This window comes from Nothobranchius furzeri, chromosome 12 (genome assembly GCF_043380555.1).
Source record: "Nothobranchius furzeri strain GRZ-AD chromosome 12, NfurGRZ-RIMD1, whole genome shotgun sequence".
In the NCBI taxonomy this organism is placed as follows: Eukaryota; Metazoa; Chordata; class Actinopteri; order Cyprinodontiformes; family Nothobranchiidae; genus Nothobranchius; species Nothobranchius furzeri.
The window spans coordinates 36682847-36699593 of NC_091752.1; the positions used below are offsets into that span (position 1 = coordinate 36682847).

Here is a 16747-nt window from a genome sequence, read left to right on the forward strand (position 1 = left end):
CCAGTCAGGGCCCGGCTCCTGGCCACGGCACCAGCAGCGTTACCTGCACAATCCGTTGGTGACCTCTGACCTTTTTGTTGTCGCAGGGCTGAGGCGGAGGACGAGCACCTGGAGAGGACGCTGGAGCAGAGCAAAGGCAAGATGGCCAAGAAAGAGGAGAAGTGTGTCGTTCAGTGATGGTCAGAACAACAAATGTAGCCGATTGAAGAAATGTATCAGATTCATTCACTTTTATCATCCTTGAAGCCTTTTGCATGGGGTTTGCTCCAGTCCACCGCAAAGACTCCAAATGTATCTGAACTGTACGTGGCTGCAGACGGTACCTGTTATGTGTGCTTAATGGCACGGGCAGCACAGCCTCGGTCTGAATGTGGACACCAGTCAGTCTGAGGTACAGCACAAACTGGGTTCACTGGGGGGTTCCTCTTCATCATGTGGAGAAGATAACGACGAGTCTCCTCATTCTGTCACTTTTTACCTGTAAAATATTCTAACTGCATTATTGTTCATTAAATCTTTCCTATTGTTTTTAATGTCCTTGCTTGAAAGCCGTTTACCAAATGAAGCGTTAAAGCAAACACACACCTTGCTGTACATGTCCATCCCTTCTCCTCACTAACAGCCTCCAAATGCTTCCTGCAGTCAGAAACAACAAATCTGTTTATTATTTATTACTGTTTGTTTGTCCCACCAGCTACTTGTGTAGACGACCCCACCCCCATCACAACAAACTCTTAGTTCATATTTATTGTCTCCAGGAGGGGTGGAAATCTGCACCAGATGTGCATCTCTTAGAGCTGCACATCTGGTGCAGATGTTCTGTATGTGTGAACATTTATCTGATTATTTATTCCAGTGTCATAACCCAAGTCTTCAGTAATAAAGTCCTTACGATTTCCACTGTGTGTGTGTGTGTCATTTAAGCCTTTAACTTTCCTAAACATTTATGGTTTTAGTCTTTTGATGTTTATTACTGTTTTTTAATCAAATTGTTATTTATTGTTTATTTGTTCATTTCTAAGTTTCACTTCCTGCCAGAATGATCCCAGATCAAAAATCAGACGGAGGTTATTTAAAAGCTGCAGGTATCAAAGTGTTCGGCTCCCCTGTGATCTGTGTGTGTGTTTTCTAATGAAAATCAGGGTTTTTACTTTAACTCTGAGCCTTTTCCTCTGAGGGAGATTAAATAAATCACTTTGTTCCGGGCAGATGTTTCCTCTCTCCGGTCCTGACTCTTCTGGGCCGACCTGAACGGATCGGAGAAGCGTTTTTTTAATTTATATTCAGATGTGTTAATAAATATAAATATTTCGCACACAGTCTACCTGAATAAGAGGCTGGGAGCGGGTAACCCCGCAGGCTGCCTCCCGTCCCGGGTTAAAGCAGGAAAATCGGTTGTGACAGCAGACGTCCTCCCGGACTTTCCGATACTCTAAATTAATTCACTGATTCGCTTCTTTGCTTGGGACCGACTTTACGCACATTGCGCACGTTACGTCCCCTGAGGCGCTTTTGTTTTAGGTTGTATTAGAACACTAAAGGACGTTTAACGCGGTCACCTAAAAAATCACCCTGTCACCTGCTACTCCTGGTGGATTTTTGTTATTTTTAAAGCGGTTAAACAGTTTATGCGCCCAACTATCTGATTCTGTTATTTGTGACATTAATTAAATCAAATAAAGTCCAATTAAAATTTCAAAAGTAATTCTAGGGGACAAATAAAATGTTTTAGGAGTTTTCTGAGTGACAGAAATGATAAAATGGCTGAAACAGTCCTGTCTTACCTCTGCAGCATCAGTAATGTTCCAGATGAAGCAGAAAAAATATTACAAATAAAATATCAGAAATCCTTTTTTTCGGTGAGCGTTGCGTGCGTAAAAAGCGGAGGTTCGGTCCCGTCCGGTTCGGCTCCCCCAGAGGAATGGATTATCTCCCGGGCTTTGATGTCTCATGGCCTCCCCTCACAGGTGCTGCTCGGCCTCTCTCCCAGTCGGCCGCCGTCCAGAGCGCTGCGCACCTGAGGAGCGAAGCTCTGAGCGCGCGGAGGCTCCAGCAGCTCTGAGGTTTCTGCATCATGCCTTTAATAAGCGCCGACAACATCCCCGCAGATCTCCGCGCTTCCAATCCTGCCGGCTGAAGGGACAAAACTTTTCCCCCTCCTCTCCTCGCCGCCTAATCCCAGGCTTTAGCAGCTCAGCATTAAGGAAAATTCAACAGCAATTTTGGATTAGACAAAATGCTCTTATTACAAAAGCTTGGTGCAACTTGATAACTTGATACTTGTTCAGGGGTTTATCTGGAGGTCTCACATCGAGAGAAGGACGGGGTAAAAAACAAGAAATGCTTGGAAATGTCAGAATAGCGCGCTTCTTTTGTGCTGCGAGGCCATATTTGTTGAATGGCCTTTTTGCATAATTTAACGGAGCCCGTGAGCAGGAGGTGGTGGTATGTGGGGCTCTCCGGCCCTCTGACTGCCTGAACTTCAGGATTAAAAAATAAAAACACACCAAAGGAGAAGAAAGTGCGCGTGAACGTGTTTGACCTTCACTCTGATTTGGGTGGATTTTACCCTTGTATGTGTTTGTGCGTAAACCCACATCATCTCGCGCACAAAGGTGCGTTCAGGTGCGTTACCCGCCTTATTTTAAAAGGCGGAACCCTCGAAGGCCTCTGCAACCTGCAACGATTATTTTTCTGTCGAAATGCCCTCATGAAGACGTTTGCATCCAGTCGACCTCCACTTATCACTCCTTCTGCACAAATCAATTTCATCTCTTCTCAATTTTAAAAGTATTTCTGTTTCATTTACAGAAATATATTTTGTTCAAAACACAAAGAAAAGTGGGTTTTTATTTTGTACACAACCCTCTCCGCCATAAAGGTCAAACATTTGGATAAACGCGTCTGATGGAACCATAAACATCTAGCAGGATGCGACTCAGCGGACGCATTTCTGCTCTTTTTCTGCGGTGAGTTGGAGGTCTTTCTTTACGTCAACCATCCTCAAATGTAATTCTAAATGGGGATTAAACCTCATTAATATTCATGAGATGTGTGTGTGTGAGAGAGAGTGTGTGTGTGTGTTTGTGCGTGTGAAGAGAGAAAGACTAGGGGAGGGCTACCGCAATACAATTTAAAATGGATAAATTTAACCTCTGTTCGCCTGGTTTTATTCGTCACGCTCATTTTTAAGATGAAAGAGAAAATTAAAAATGAGGGAAACCGCAAAGCTGCTGAGGCTCCGCGGCCTTTCAGCTGCAGGAGTAGAAAAATAACATCTTTTCTCCTCGTGTTCGTATGTTTGGGGTCGTTTACAGCTGTTAGAATTAAATCTACAGGTCCCGCGTGTGCACGTTCCCACCGAGAATGTCCCCGGCGCATCTGCTAGCATGCAGGTGATACATAAACGTCTTCCTCTCTATATCCAGTTGAGTCCTTTGCGCACTTTGGCGCACAACAGAGCGCAGGCCTGCACCCTGCACGCACACTCTCCTGCAGGCCTCCGACTCGTTTCCATCTTTTGAAAACGGCTCTGAGCTTCCACCGGGTTCGGGACCGGGAGGAGGACGGAGGGGGCTTCCTGTCAGTGGGAGTGGGCTCCCCCGGAAGCCGCTGCGTGTTCATAGGCCGCCCGCGCCGTCCGTCAGCGCGCCCGCGCGCCCTGATTGGCTGCGGGAGGCGGATCCGCAGGTGATCCTCCGCTCATAGAGGCGCGGGGCGGAGAGAAGGTGATCAATCTCCATCCGTCTCCATTAGAAATCACCTTAACAGCCTGACAGACAACGACAAGCCCTCCTGAAAGCAAATGAGTTTGATTTGTTTGGCTGTAAAAACGGCCCGAGCCGCACTGAGGACGCGGTGACGCCCGTGCGCTGCTGACCCGAGCTCCTCCGTGATGCCGCTGGCTTTGCGCAGTGTTGTTTGTTTTTGAGCAAGTCTGCGGCTGCTTCTCCAGTCGGGTGCCCTGCAGATTTTCCTGCTGCTGGATAATATTTCTCGCCTCTGGTGCTCTGAGGGTTCGGGTGGAAGGGAGGAAGGAGTGAAACAAGGTAAACTTTTTCCACTTTTCTGGCGTTTTTATTTAACGCAAACTTTTATACGCTTCTTTTTAGAAAGTTTTACGTGAAATAACTTCTATAAAAAGTCATTTCCGTTAACAATTCTGTCCCTGATTTCAATTTGCACATCTGAATTGTTTCCGGATGAATCAGATTAATCATTTTATATTTCTGATCCACTTCTTACCCGTCACTTTTTTTATTGAGCGCAGTTGTCCGTTAAAGCGTTTGGGGCACTTAGTAGATAATTGGAGAGGCGTGTTTTGGTTTTTGTTAATTTATTTAGTAGATAAGAGCCCTGTGAAACGCTCTCTCCCCGGAGGTCTCATCTAAATTCTAATTGAGTTCATTTGCACCGAGATCTCGCCTTTCACTCGGGCCTGGCGGAGCCGGAATACACGTTGGCTCGGTTTGGGTTCGGTCGCTTTGCAGCAGCGCATTGTTCAAACACTCGCTCTAATTTAATTCACACTTCAGGGAGAGAGGGTTCGGGTTTCTTAGATAAGAGAGAGGAGTGAGAATCAAACTTTGTGATCCACGGCTTTTAGTTTTTCCTCCACGTGTCAATCAGTTATTCTTTTGCTTCTTCCTTGTTTTTTAATCCTTTCAAATCAAATACAAATAATAAATACGTTTTTAGATGTTATAATTTAATAATCCAGCGGTTATTCAGAAGCACTAATCTCGTTATACAGTGGTTTTATCAATACATGCAGGAATTGGCGTTAACACTGTGACTTATTTTTTAATAATTGTTGTTGTTGTTGTTGTTTTTTTTTATTCTGAGGACTAAATCAGAGGCTTGTTGCTGGATCTTAATCCCACTGCTCTGAGCGGCGGACGCAGGGGTCCTGGTTCTGGTCCGGACACACACAAAGCGCAGCGACCCGAAACAAACCAGAGACCAACAGAAAAGCTTCAGCTGGGATTTTTATAGATTATCAAACGACATCCATAATCCATCTTTTTTATGTGTGTGTGTGAGTGTAGGTTAGAGCACACACACACACACACTCACACACTCACAAACACTCACAAACACGCTCACAAACACTCACAAACACGCTCACAAACACTCACAAACACGCTCACACATGGTCCAACATATCCTCTTACCCCTTTTTAAATTAACAAAACAAAATAAATTGAAACAAAATTGAAATTGAGCGCGTTAACTTTAAATTTATTTTATACTTTATGTTTTACAAATCTCAACAGAACAGATGTGTGATGAAACATAAGCGTTGGGGGAAATGTGCGCGCGGATGTGAGTACTTATGAATAAAACATTTATAAAAACAAAGCAGGCTATAAAAACGGATTTAGCAACACTTCTCTCCATCCAACTTTTTATTTCTCTTCTTAGATGTCACGTCTTAAAAATTAGATTAAAGTCTAACAGTTAAAATAATTTGTGACTTATTGTATTTTTAAAATAATTCCTCTTCTGAATTTTCGCGTCACTTGAGCAGGATTTGTTAGTAAAACGTAAATAAAGATGTGTCCTGTATATAAAATAATTTCCGTAATCGTTTGCCTGGTTTCTATTTGTGGGTAATTATCCTTAAATCGAGATTAATGAGTAAAGGGGGAAACTAATAAAGTCTTGTCATTGTATTTCACTGCTGCTTTTTATTGTCTATTAAAATGCAACATGTTTAAAGCATTTAAGACAGATCTGCAAGTTTTAACTGACTTTATCTCTCTCTCTCTCTCTCTCTCTCTCTCTCTCTTTGTGTGTGTGTGTGCGCGCGCGCAGAGACTTGGATCGGTCCTCTGTCCCGTCAAGCTGCAGCACCGGGGAAAACTGAACCACTGGCCTGAGCTGGGTGGAGCAGTGACCGCCTGTAGCATGATGTCCTACCTCAAACAGCCCCCTTATGGGGTCAACGGCCTGGGGCTCAGCGGCGCTGCCATGGACCTGCTGCACCCGTCGGTGGGTTACCCAGGTAGGAGCCCGGCACCACACACACACACACACACACACACACACACACACACACACACACACACACACACACACACACACACACACACACACACACACACACACACACACACACACACACACACACACGTCAGCTGCGTATCCACTTTTCCAGCTAAACGCGGCTGGTTGAATGTGAGAAGTAAACGTGTTTAATTGTTTCCGGTGTTTTTACACGTTTCCTTACGGTGTTTCTCGTCCCACCTGGGCCGTTTCCTTCCCCGCAGCGACTCCCAGGAAGCAGCGGAGGGAGCGGACCACTTTCACCCGCTCTCAGCTCGACGTCCTGGAGGCGTTGTTCACCAAAACCCGATACCCGGACATCTTCATGCGGGAGGAGGTGGCGCTGAAAATCAACCTCCCGGAGTCCCGAGTTCAGGTAGCAGCAGCCTGATTAAAACAGCGGGAGGCTTGTTTTAACCTGACTAACTTTTATTTCTTGGTACTTATTACAAAAAAATCCGACAATTTATTATTCTATTTAAATTCATAATATTATTTAAATTTTGTGTATAAATATAATTTATTTAGCCAAAAAGCAAAATACTAGTTTAAAACATTCCGGGCGATCTTTACGTCATAAATAATCGACATTATCTGACAACAAACTACCCGGATGTTTTAGCTAGGCTGGATAATGGATAATGTTCACGCAGTTTAACGTGTTTCAGAAATACTTTGCTGCGTAATGTAGAAATGAATAACTTTGTCCTTGAATTTTACTCAGAAATGCACTTGAGAATTTATTTTATAATTCCACTGAGTTAAGGTTATTAATGGGTGTTTGAAATTAGCATGCTGGCTAATTTAGCTATAATGTTGCATATACATTCACAAGTAGCTGGGAAAGTATTTAAATCCTCATGTAAACAAGTCACACACCCTTCAGTTGTGGATTTTTTAAATTTTTTAGTTTTCCTTCATCCTGTTCCACATTAGTTTATGACAGTTAACAGATAAAATGTCATATTTTAGAAGTAAACAAATCACATTCATCACCACAAGTTAAACAACAGTTTTATTTTGTCCTGAGACAGCCGAAGTAATTTGATATGAACTACTGGACCTTTAGTACTTTCTTTTGCATATACTACAAATATTTTACTGCTGTACTACAGTGCCAAACTAATACTACTCTTAAAAAGCACAAAAGGGAAAACCAAGGCCTTTATCTCACAGTTTGAGTTATTTTCAAAATGTGTGTGTGAAACAAATCGCTCTACACGATCCTACCCTCTCAGTGCTCTTCAGTTACCCTACTGTGCAGTGAAACTCAATAGCCTGTTATCTTAGAGCCATCTACCAGGTATGAAATTAGACCCCTGGTGGATCCAAGCCAAGGGGCCGGGGTGGAAATGAACCTTGATGGATAATAACCCTCAATTTTCCTCCATGATGTACTCCCAACATGGCCTTCGAGTTTTTCTCCTTCCTTTTTGTTTTTATTCAGGAAATGCTAAGGTTGTGTACTAACTATTGTTGTTTGTGTTGTAGGTGTGGTTCAAGAACAGGAGGGCAAAGTGTCGCCAGCAGCAGCAGAGTGGCAGCAGCAGCGCCAAGGCCAGGCCGCCCAAGAAGAAGTCCTCTCCGGCCCGAGAGAGCACCGGCTCTGAGAGCAGTGGGCAGTTCACACCTCCTGCTGTCTCCAGTACGGGTTCTTCCTCCTCTTCATCTTCGTCCACCAATCCCACAGGCCCCTCAGCTCTTAGTAGCACCTCTACCTCCATCAGCACCGTTTCCTCCATCTGGAGCCCTGCCATCTCCCCAGGAAACGCCCCAGCTCCAGCTGTGGCCCCGCTCCCTGAACCCGGACCGCCGTCTAATGCCTCCTGCATGCAGCGCTCCATGTCAGGCTCCGCTGCTGCTGCCACTTCCTACCCCATGTCCTACAACCAGACACCAGGCTACGGCCAGGGCTACCCCACCCCCTCCAGCTCGTACTTCAGCGGCGTGGACTGCAGCTCCTACCTGGCCCCCATGCACTCCCACCACCACCCTCACCAGCTAAGCCCCATGACGGCCTCATCCATGTCAGGTCACCCGCACCACCACATCAGCCAGTCGTCAGGGCACCACCACCATCACCACCACCCCCAAGCGTACGGTGGCTCCGGTCTGGCCTTCAACTCGTCTGACTGCCTGGATTACAAAGAGCAGACTGCAGCCTCCTCGTGGAAGCTCAACTTTAACACCACAGACTGCTTGGACTACAAAGACCAGGCCTCCTGGAGGTTCCAAGTCTTGTGATCAACTTTTTTTTTCTTCTTCCCTTCCTGCTCCTTCTTTTATTTTCCAGAATAGTTTGTTGCTTGTTATCAAAAACAAAGAGTTTATTAACTTTAATAGCAGCAGGAATGCCCGTCAACTGAACTGATTCTCCTCCCTCTCGTCCTCCTCGTCCCAAACAATAAAAGAAGAAAAATCCTTGAGTCCTGTGATGCATCAGGGGCAGCTTTCTGACCACAAGGGGGGTTTATAAGACGATCCTTCTTGGAGGAGATAAACAAAACTTTTTAAACGCAGAGAGAAGAAATTTCAACCAAACTCCTTCGACCACCAGCTCTCTGGAAGGGAGGAATATTTTCCCCTCCGTTGCTCCGACAGGAACTGCCTTCAGGGCCCTTTTACCTCCAACCCAAACAAATCCTGTACAGTTTTTATTTCTCAAATTTGTTAATTTAGGATGACAGAGATTTTTAGTCAGCTGCAGTGAGGAGCTGAAATGTGTAAATATGTATTTGGGTCAGTTGCAGTGACCATGACTAGTTGGTGTTTTCTTTTCTGAATTTGAAATTGTTTATTTACGACTTTGGGAGAAAAAAAATGTACGTAAATCTTTTCAAATATTCCAAAGAGAACAAATTGGCCAATAACTTTTACATACATTCAGATTTTAAAACTAGATTGGTTTTTGGGAGGGAAAAAACTGAAACCCAAAATACCCCCCCACCCCCAGACCTCCTCTCTTGCTGATGTTTGAACCTCAGCACCTGGCTTGAATGTTGGAGTCAAAAGATTTTTTTCTGTATTCTTCAGGGGGAAAATGTGGATTTGGAGCTGCAGAATGAGAGTGAGATGTTGAATGTATCTTAAAGGCAACAACACTTTACATACATGTTCATCCAATAAAGATCCGTTAAGTCAAATTAAAAATTTAAAGTGAATTCTGTCTCGGTTTGAACAGGAGCTAAAGCTGTTTCCTCTCATTTGAACTAGTCACACTTTTATTTAAGGGCTTGTTTATGTTGTTTCTCTCTAATTATCGCAGGCGAAATGCAAATGAGTCCCTAATTAAAACAAGCCTTGAACGCAGCACATGCTTAATCCTCTCCGCCTGCTTTAAATTGAAATACCAACATCTCTTCTTGCTTCAGGGAGGCTGCCTCTCACTTCTTTATTTATTATTATTATTTAAACTCCGGCGGTAAAAGTGGGCTGCCAGAAGACGTTTGATGAATGCAGCAGTAATGGGGTGATAATTACTCCTGAGTTGGTTTCTCCAGGATAACCTGCAGGAATTCCAGGGGCTCTGATGCGGTAATTACGTAGGTGGGGCCAGGTTAGGGGGTCAGATGGGAGAAGGGTTTGATGCATTTATTCTCACAGGTGGAACGAGATTAAATAAATGAAAAGTTTTAAATAATTAAGATAAATTATATCATGTCATTTAGAGTAAATCTGGTCGTGTTAAGGCAGCAATGAAAACATTTAGACAAATCAGTTAAACTTGCCAGTTTTTTTATTAGCAAAAAAAAAAAGAGAAAATAAATACTATTTTAAAACTGATGACTATTTGCATGAATATTATTTGTTTTAGGAAATTTTGTTTTAAATACTTAAAATTGTTTTTTTAATCCAAAAAGTTCGAGTTTTCCAATATATTTAAAACGATGTTCAGTAGGAAATGATCGAAAATACATTTTAGCTGAACGAAAATTAAGGAAAAGAATCTGTAAAAGTCGGTTTTTGTACCTTTTGAGGATAAACTGCAAATGAAAACCTGCTGACTTAATAAAACAAATGATGAAAAAGTTATAAAACAGGCAGCAACGATATAAATGACTTGTTTTCAATTACTGTTGTAATGTTTTAATTTCAGGTGATTTTTAAAATCCTCCAAAGACTCCTGAAGCACTCCAAATGAAACGCGGGTGTAATTCGGACATAAATATTCGGTTTGCAACAATTTAAAAGACAAAGAGCTCAGATTGATCAGAACAGACGTGTATTATTTATAATAATAATAATAATGATGATGATGATGTCCGTCCTAGTCGACCCCTCCTCCTCCTCCTGCAGACTTTCAGCTGCCGCCGTTGTTTGTCTCTTTATGTCAATGAATCCCGCAGCAGCTGAATAAATATCTGCCAACATTAAACATGTTTGCGCCAAGACGCGCAAACAGCGCAGCGAGTGTCCACCAACAGCGGCGGATTTGTTCGGATTTTCATCAAACAAACATTTGCGCGCAAATCTTTGCGCGACTGTTTGAGGAACTTCAGGGGAGCCACAGGTCTCCAATCTGACCAAACGCTGCGTAATTACGCGTTTCCCGGCGACACACGCGGTGCCGCAGCCAGACGGAGACGGCTTTTACGACACAGATGGAAGAATGAAACAGATGCGCTGGAGAGAAAGATAGAAATCAAAGTTGGAAACTGGTTTAATCCGGGATTGAACGAACAATGGAGGGATTAAAGTCTGGGGTGGGAGAAGTTGTGGCCTTCAGGGGTAAAAATACCCCTGGAAAGGATTCAGTTCAACAAAAATCACTGAAATCTCATTTATTTGTCGTCTTTATTTTTTCCCCTGCATGGAGGCGTAAACTACGTGCAGAAGTTAAACAAATCATTTTAAAACATCAAAGATTAAAATAGATTTTTTAAAATGAAATTAAAAAGAAAAGGTAAAAAAATCTTGTTCAGGAAAGAAATGAATCCAAAACTTAAATCACATTTGTTTTATTTGCTAGTCCTTTTAAAATCCATTTAATATTTTTAACACAACACAAAAAGACTATTCTAGATAATCTCCTAAATTACAAAAACATTTAATTATAAGAATTATGAGTTGAAATTAGAGTTTAACCTCCTGAGACCCTGAATCCTTGTGAGGATGTTTCTGCCTTCCTTTCACCTTTCACCTGTTAATATTTACTTTAAAATTTTAAATTAATACAAGTAAAAACAAATTCAACTTATTCGCACCTAATTGTTCTCAAACTATGTTGCTTTATGCTTATGAGGTCCTTATATTTAATAAAATAGGTGAAAATAACAAAGTACATGAAACTAAAGCTCAGGAAAAAGGAAGTTAAATTATATCAAATTCACCTAAAAAGTGAAAAATTAAAAACTAATTTGGTACTTTAAATTTTTTTTAAATTTATTCATTTAATTTTTTTGAGTTTTCCAAACTTAAAATGCTCTCAAACTTGTATACAATCTCATTCTTGAAGTTATCTGTACAATCTGGGACTAGGATTTTATTTTTATTTATTCTGCTTTAATGTTGAGTTTCATGTCAGAAACACTGAAAAGAGAAGCTTCTGTTTGTGTACCAAAGCATACAGACCTCATCTGAACGATACAAAAAACAACTTCCTCAATCTGTAGGCTTAAAAATAAACAAAAACACACAATTAGACATCATTTCTATAGCGACACACACCGACTGTGATTTTTAACACCTGAGCTGATGTCTGATGTCATCGTAATCTATCAAACTAAATATTTCCAGCACCCACATTCACACTGAAACATTTTGTCCACGGTTTGTCCAGGAAATGAACTGGAACCCTGCTGGACAGTTTTTGCATGAGTGCTTAGATTTGTATCCAGAAGAGAGATAAACGCTGAAAGAAGGCTGATCCACCACTATTTGGTTTGTGAGACCTCATAAGCCTCCGTGAGTCAGCCTGAAGGACCAGGAGGAGATGAGCTGATAGACACCTGCATGCTGGGACTGTTTTCTTCCATTAACCAGAAAAAAACAGCGCTTGTCTTTCATTGGCTGTCGAATGCCACCAGACCTTGGCATCCTGGCGTTTTCATAGGCCTGCGTGATACAGAGGATTATATTTACCTGATAGGTTAATCTGGGGTCAACTGTACAGCGACGTGGGTGCAGTCTGGGCCGCTGTCTCAGGTTTCTTTGCGTTGGCAGATCTCACTTTTTTCTGTGCTTCTTGTTTTCTTGAAGTCACACAAAGCTGGAAGCTGCAGCAGCTTTTTTTGGTTCTGTTTCTGCAAAGCCACCAACCACCACCTAAAGAAGGTGAGAGAGGATTCCACCACTAATACCAAACTCACGCAGCAAAGGCAAAACAGACCAACCTCAAGCTCTGGAAGCGTTCGGAAAATTCGCTGTATGTAGTTGGGAAGACGTCGAGTTTGAGGGTTTTCCTGTCCAGCTGCTAGGTGGAATTACAGGAGGGCTTGGTTACCTGATCCTGAAGAGCGCTGCCGGATTTGGTCACCTTTACTTTTGTCAGGTAGACCGGTTGCTTTGTTGGCCAAATCTTGTGGCTGATTAGCTGTTTCCAGATGGCAAACTAGTTTGTTTTCACACTGGTTCTGTCACATGGGAAGTGTGGTCCGGAAATCTTTAGCATTCCTTTAACAACACAGTCCAGTCAACTGAACAACCCAAACACATCGCACTGGGGACCGAGGAGGAAGAAGAAGCTCGATAAAAGGAAAAAGAGTCCGAGAGGGTATGTAGAGCTGCACTGATTCAGATTTTGAGAGCCGATACCGATTTGTAACCCTCAGACAGCTCTGACCTGCTAATAACAATTCATCTAAAAGAATTATGCTTAACACACTTTAAAACAATTGTGATTAACCTAAAAATGTATTTAAGTAGCAACACCTAAACCGATTTAAGCCGATCACACTGATTGTTGCCCAAATCTGATCACGAGCCATTTTGTTTTGGTGAATCTCTACCTTTAATGTAGTTTTGGTTAAATATCACTGTGGCAGCTCCAAGAGATACGCACTCCAGTTCTAACATCACTTTAGTCCCACCCACCCTCCAAATTCAACAAAATGCAGATAAAATCAGGATTATGGATGCTAACCAGAAAAGAACGGCAGCAAAGTAACTAAATAAATAAACATGTTCAGCAGCCAAACTACTTTCCCCTTTAACTTGATGCAGCTGACGTGAAATCAGCTGAAACTGGTCGGGTGACAGGAGCTCATTCACAGACGACTCCCTTCAGATCTCACTTCGGATGACTGACGACATCCTCACTTCCTCTTCCGTACAAATTGGTTGCGTTGCAGTGAGGAGGGATGGAATCACAAAGGTATTTCGGGTGTATTATCTCATCTGAAAAGGATGCAGCGAACTCTCGTCTCAACTTGTTTTACCCTCCAGGACCTGGGAGAGCTTAATGGGACTCGCTGGCCTCCAGGCTTCAGCTCAAGTCTCCGAGTGGAAACGGTCTGAGATGGTGGCCACGTTTCCTTTTCCCTCTCGTTTGCTTTCCATAGACAAGGTTCTGTTTGTAAATGAAGGCAGGAGGGGGGAGTGAGCAGGCAAATTATCTAAAAATCAACCCTAATTGATGACCTTTAACCTCAACCACCTGAGAGATAATCACTATTGTTTCATTTTGCAAGGAAAACCTGCAGGTGTAAAACTTTTTATGGATGTATGGGAAGTTTAGGTGATTTTTACCCTAAAGAATTTATTAAAATATAAATAAGATCAAATGTTATCAGCATATCATATATTTTTATGCTCATTTAAGTTGTTTGTGATCAAAACAAAACACCTGGAAAAGCATTTTAACTATTAAAATTCTCCAGACTGCGTCAGGACACAGAAATGTGGTTAATTTGATGATAAATGTAACATTTGTGTTACTTTTAGAGAATCATATTTTAATCAGAACAAGGCTTTGGTGTCAAGGCTGAAGACATTTAAATACTTTTATGATCAGACAATTCCAGTTTGAACTTCATGCAAATTTCAGCTGAAATTTGGAGCAAATTCCTAAAAAAAATTCTGCATCTTTTCCAGGGAATTAAAGCTCCACTCCAAAGTGTGCAACTAAACCAGTCTGTCAGATGACTGAAATGCTCCCTGTGTGTTTGTCTGTCTTTCATGTTCTGGAGATTTGACTTGTGCAAATTAGAACCAAACCTTCAAATCAGGCCGTCTGGCCCTCAGGGGAGACGGTATCGGTCCAATCAGGACCATCATTAGATGCGATGAGGCTGCAGCTGAAACTCTGCACAGCTGTTGCGCTGAGGACAAAAAGAGGCAGATAACCTGAGTCCTGGAGGCTTGATTCATTTCCAAAATGTTAACAAGGCCGTTTCACAGCTCCAGCACCCCGCGCCGTATGTTAATACCACTAATAAGCCTATCTCTGCAAGTCATCATGGATGGCAAAGATCTGAGGCGCTGTTCTACAATAAAGCTGCTGGTCATGTTTTAAATGAAGCATTTGTGATTTTTCAAAGCTGACATAATTGCTTAGAGGGTGACTGAGGAGGCTGTTGGGCTCAGACTTTGTTTTGTGTATTATGACATTTCATTTGTGTTATGAGATCTCACCGTTTCTGTGTCAGGCGGCCGAGCAGGGATTCGGGGAGATGGGAGGGACCTGCACCCGCCTTTTAGGCAATTTTGGAGCTTTTTCTTCAAGCTGTCAAGTCAAACAATCAGGAGATAATGCAGTCTTGGTTTGTAAATTACAAATGTGTCAAGAGACGCACTAAAGGCACTGACAGATGCCACTTATCTGTGGCTGCCCGTGCAGTGTGACTGTGTCATCAGAGGGGAAATATAACATTTTGATGTTTACATAAGAGAAGTATTAGTATCAGTCAGAAATGTAATTCCTTTAACTCGTCCCTCTCACAGGGGATTGACTGCCCGAAAAAACATACAATGATTTTCTTTTTTAAAAGCTAACAAAAAAACTTGTGAAAAGGGAGCAGAAAAGCATCCTCGTTGATCTTCTGTCCATTTCCAGCATCACTTCTTGTATATTTTTTGGTGGAAATCCTCTTAGAATGCAAAGTAAATAGATTACGATACAGTGAGGGATTAGAGCTCGCGCGGCGCTGTCAGATTAGTCGGTGAGCGCAGCGCGTCGACAGCTCTGACACGACTGTGGCTGCTGTTCAGGAAAGGGGCTCGGCGCGATGCTTTAAAGTCGCTGGTTGGCTCCTGTTCATGAATAAAACTGTGGCTCCTAATCTCGGCCAGCACACACACACACACACACACACACACACACACACACACACACACACACACACACACACACACACACACACACACACACACACACACACACACACACACACACACACACACGCACGCACACACGCACACACACACACACGCATGCAGAAAACAGCCTGCGACTATCAGTATAATGAAAGTCTTTATTTTTTCTGCTTGATTAATGGCAGTTTTACAGCGTTTCCTGTCATGTGTTTTACAGAAGAACTGGGTGTAACCAGTTGTTTGAGGCTTATTTTGTTAAAAATTCACACAAACGGAAAATAACCTGAATTTTCAACAAATATGTTCTATAAATCTACTTAGACAGGTCCAGAGAATAAACGCCTTGTAGAGTACAGTTCTGATGAGACTAAAGCGTCTCGGACAGGTAAGTAACAATTAACATTTGAAATGAAATGTTTGTTACTAATGTTGTTACTGGGATTTTGTACCTCTCCAGTCCTATGATGGGAGTAAGAATAACAAGTTTATATTTATTTATATTTAATCAAACCATTCCCAAATGAACCACATGGATCTTCTCGGGATCATCGTCATCCTGAAAGTAATCAAACAGAAGCTTTAGGTTTCAAAAACCGGAGTAATGCATAAATATGAATACAGTTTGAGCTGTTAAATAGCTTTATTTACAAAATTCAACAGGAGATGAAAATTAAAGCTCATTTCTAATTATTGAATAATAAAATCTTTGTCCAAATGTGATTTCATTAGGGATGCACTGATTCAGGTTTCAGGGGACGATTACTGATTCTTCAACAGCTCTGACCTGCAGATACCAATGTAAACTTAAAAATTATGATTCTGGAAGCGAAAACATTCACACGAATGACCGGTTATTGCTGGTGTGTACTTACTAATGATGTATTCATGAAAGACATATAAAATCAGATTTTTGAGTTTCAGGCTGGCCCAATCTGATCGCCAGATTTTGGCGTATTTCTAATTTTATATTATTCATCAACAGTAAAACGAATCAACAGTATAAAAACATGATATGCATATCTTTTTAAAGTAGAATTCTTCTTCTAGAATGAATATTAATGTTTCAAAATCTGCTTCCAAAGGTGTTTTAGTGTTTAATAAATATTTCTGGGTTAATAACAATTTGGGAAAAGGCCAGTTGCATGGGGTGGTATACTGCATGTGCACATCAGGTCCACCATAAGACAACCTTTTCTACACGAGATGCATCTAGAATTAGCCCAAAATGACCACAAGTGGTGTACATGGGTAATGGTGATTAAGGGCAAATCCTGGAGGAGGAACCGGTGTAGGTACCAGGTCTGCTCCGGGACCTCTGTCTGTCAAAGACCGCACATTACGGCAACACCACTTGGACAAATCACATTGCTCCCCATTTTAAAAACCAGCCAAGCACTAAAATCAGTATCAGACTCAACCAACGGAGTATGTTGCATGTATTCGTATT

General features: G+C 42.1%; 3 protein-coding genes across 13 annotated transcripts in view; 2 read left to right on the top strand and 1 right to left on the bottom strand.

Moving 5' to 3' along the window:
* ehbp1 (EH domain binding protein 1) overlaps positions 1–900 on the top strand; it is a 225295-nt gene extending 224395 nt beyond the window's left edge. For all 10 annotated transcript variants that reach the window (XM_070542571.1, XM_054750382.2, XM_015944984.3 and 7 more), the window contains one exon: positions 87–900. In XM_070542571.1, the coding sequence (XP_070398672.1) occupies positions 87–177 (91 nt within the window). In that variant the 3' untranslated portion in view covers positions 178–900. The remainder of the gene's footprint in view (positions 1–86) is intronic.
* A 2810-nt stretch (positions 901–3710) lies between these two features.
* otx1 (orthodenticle homeobox 1) lies at positions 3711–9358 on the top strand. Its single transcript, XM_015944998.3, has 4 exons — positions 3711–4049; positions 5818–6007; positions 6273–6424; positions 7540–9358. The coding sequence occupies exons 2-4, from the start codon at positions 5911–5913 to the stop codon at positions 8290–8292; spliced, it is 1002 nt and encodes a 333-aa protein (XP_015800484.3). The 5' UTR covers positions 3711–4049; positions 5818–5910; the 3' UTR covers positions 8293–9358.
* Positions 9359–10929: 1571 nt separating this feature from the next.
* wdpcp (WD repeat containing planar cell polarity effector) overlaps positions 10930–16747 on the bottom strand; it is a 106611-nt gene continuing 100793 nt past the window's right edge. The window contains exon 18 of one of the 2 annotated variants that reach the window (XM_070542572.1): positions 10930–15856. In XM_070542572.1, coding sequence (XP_070398673.1) covers positions 15806–15856 — 51 coding nt within the window. In that variant the 3' untranslated portion in view covers positions 10930–15805. The remainder of the gene's footprint in view (positions 15857–16747) is intronic. The other variant, XM_070542573.1, reaches the window with a different exon arrangement.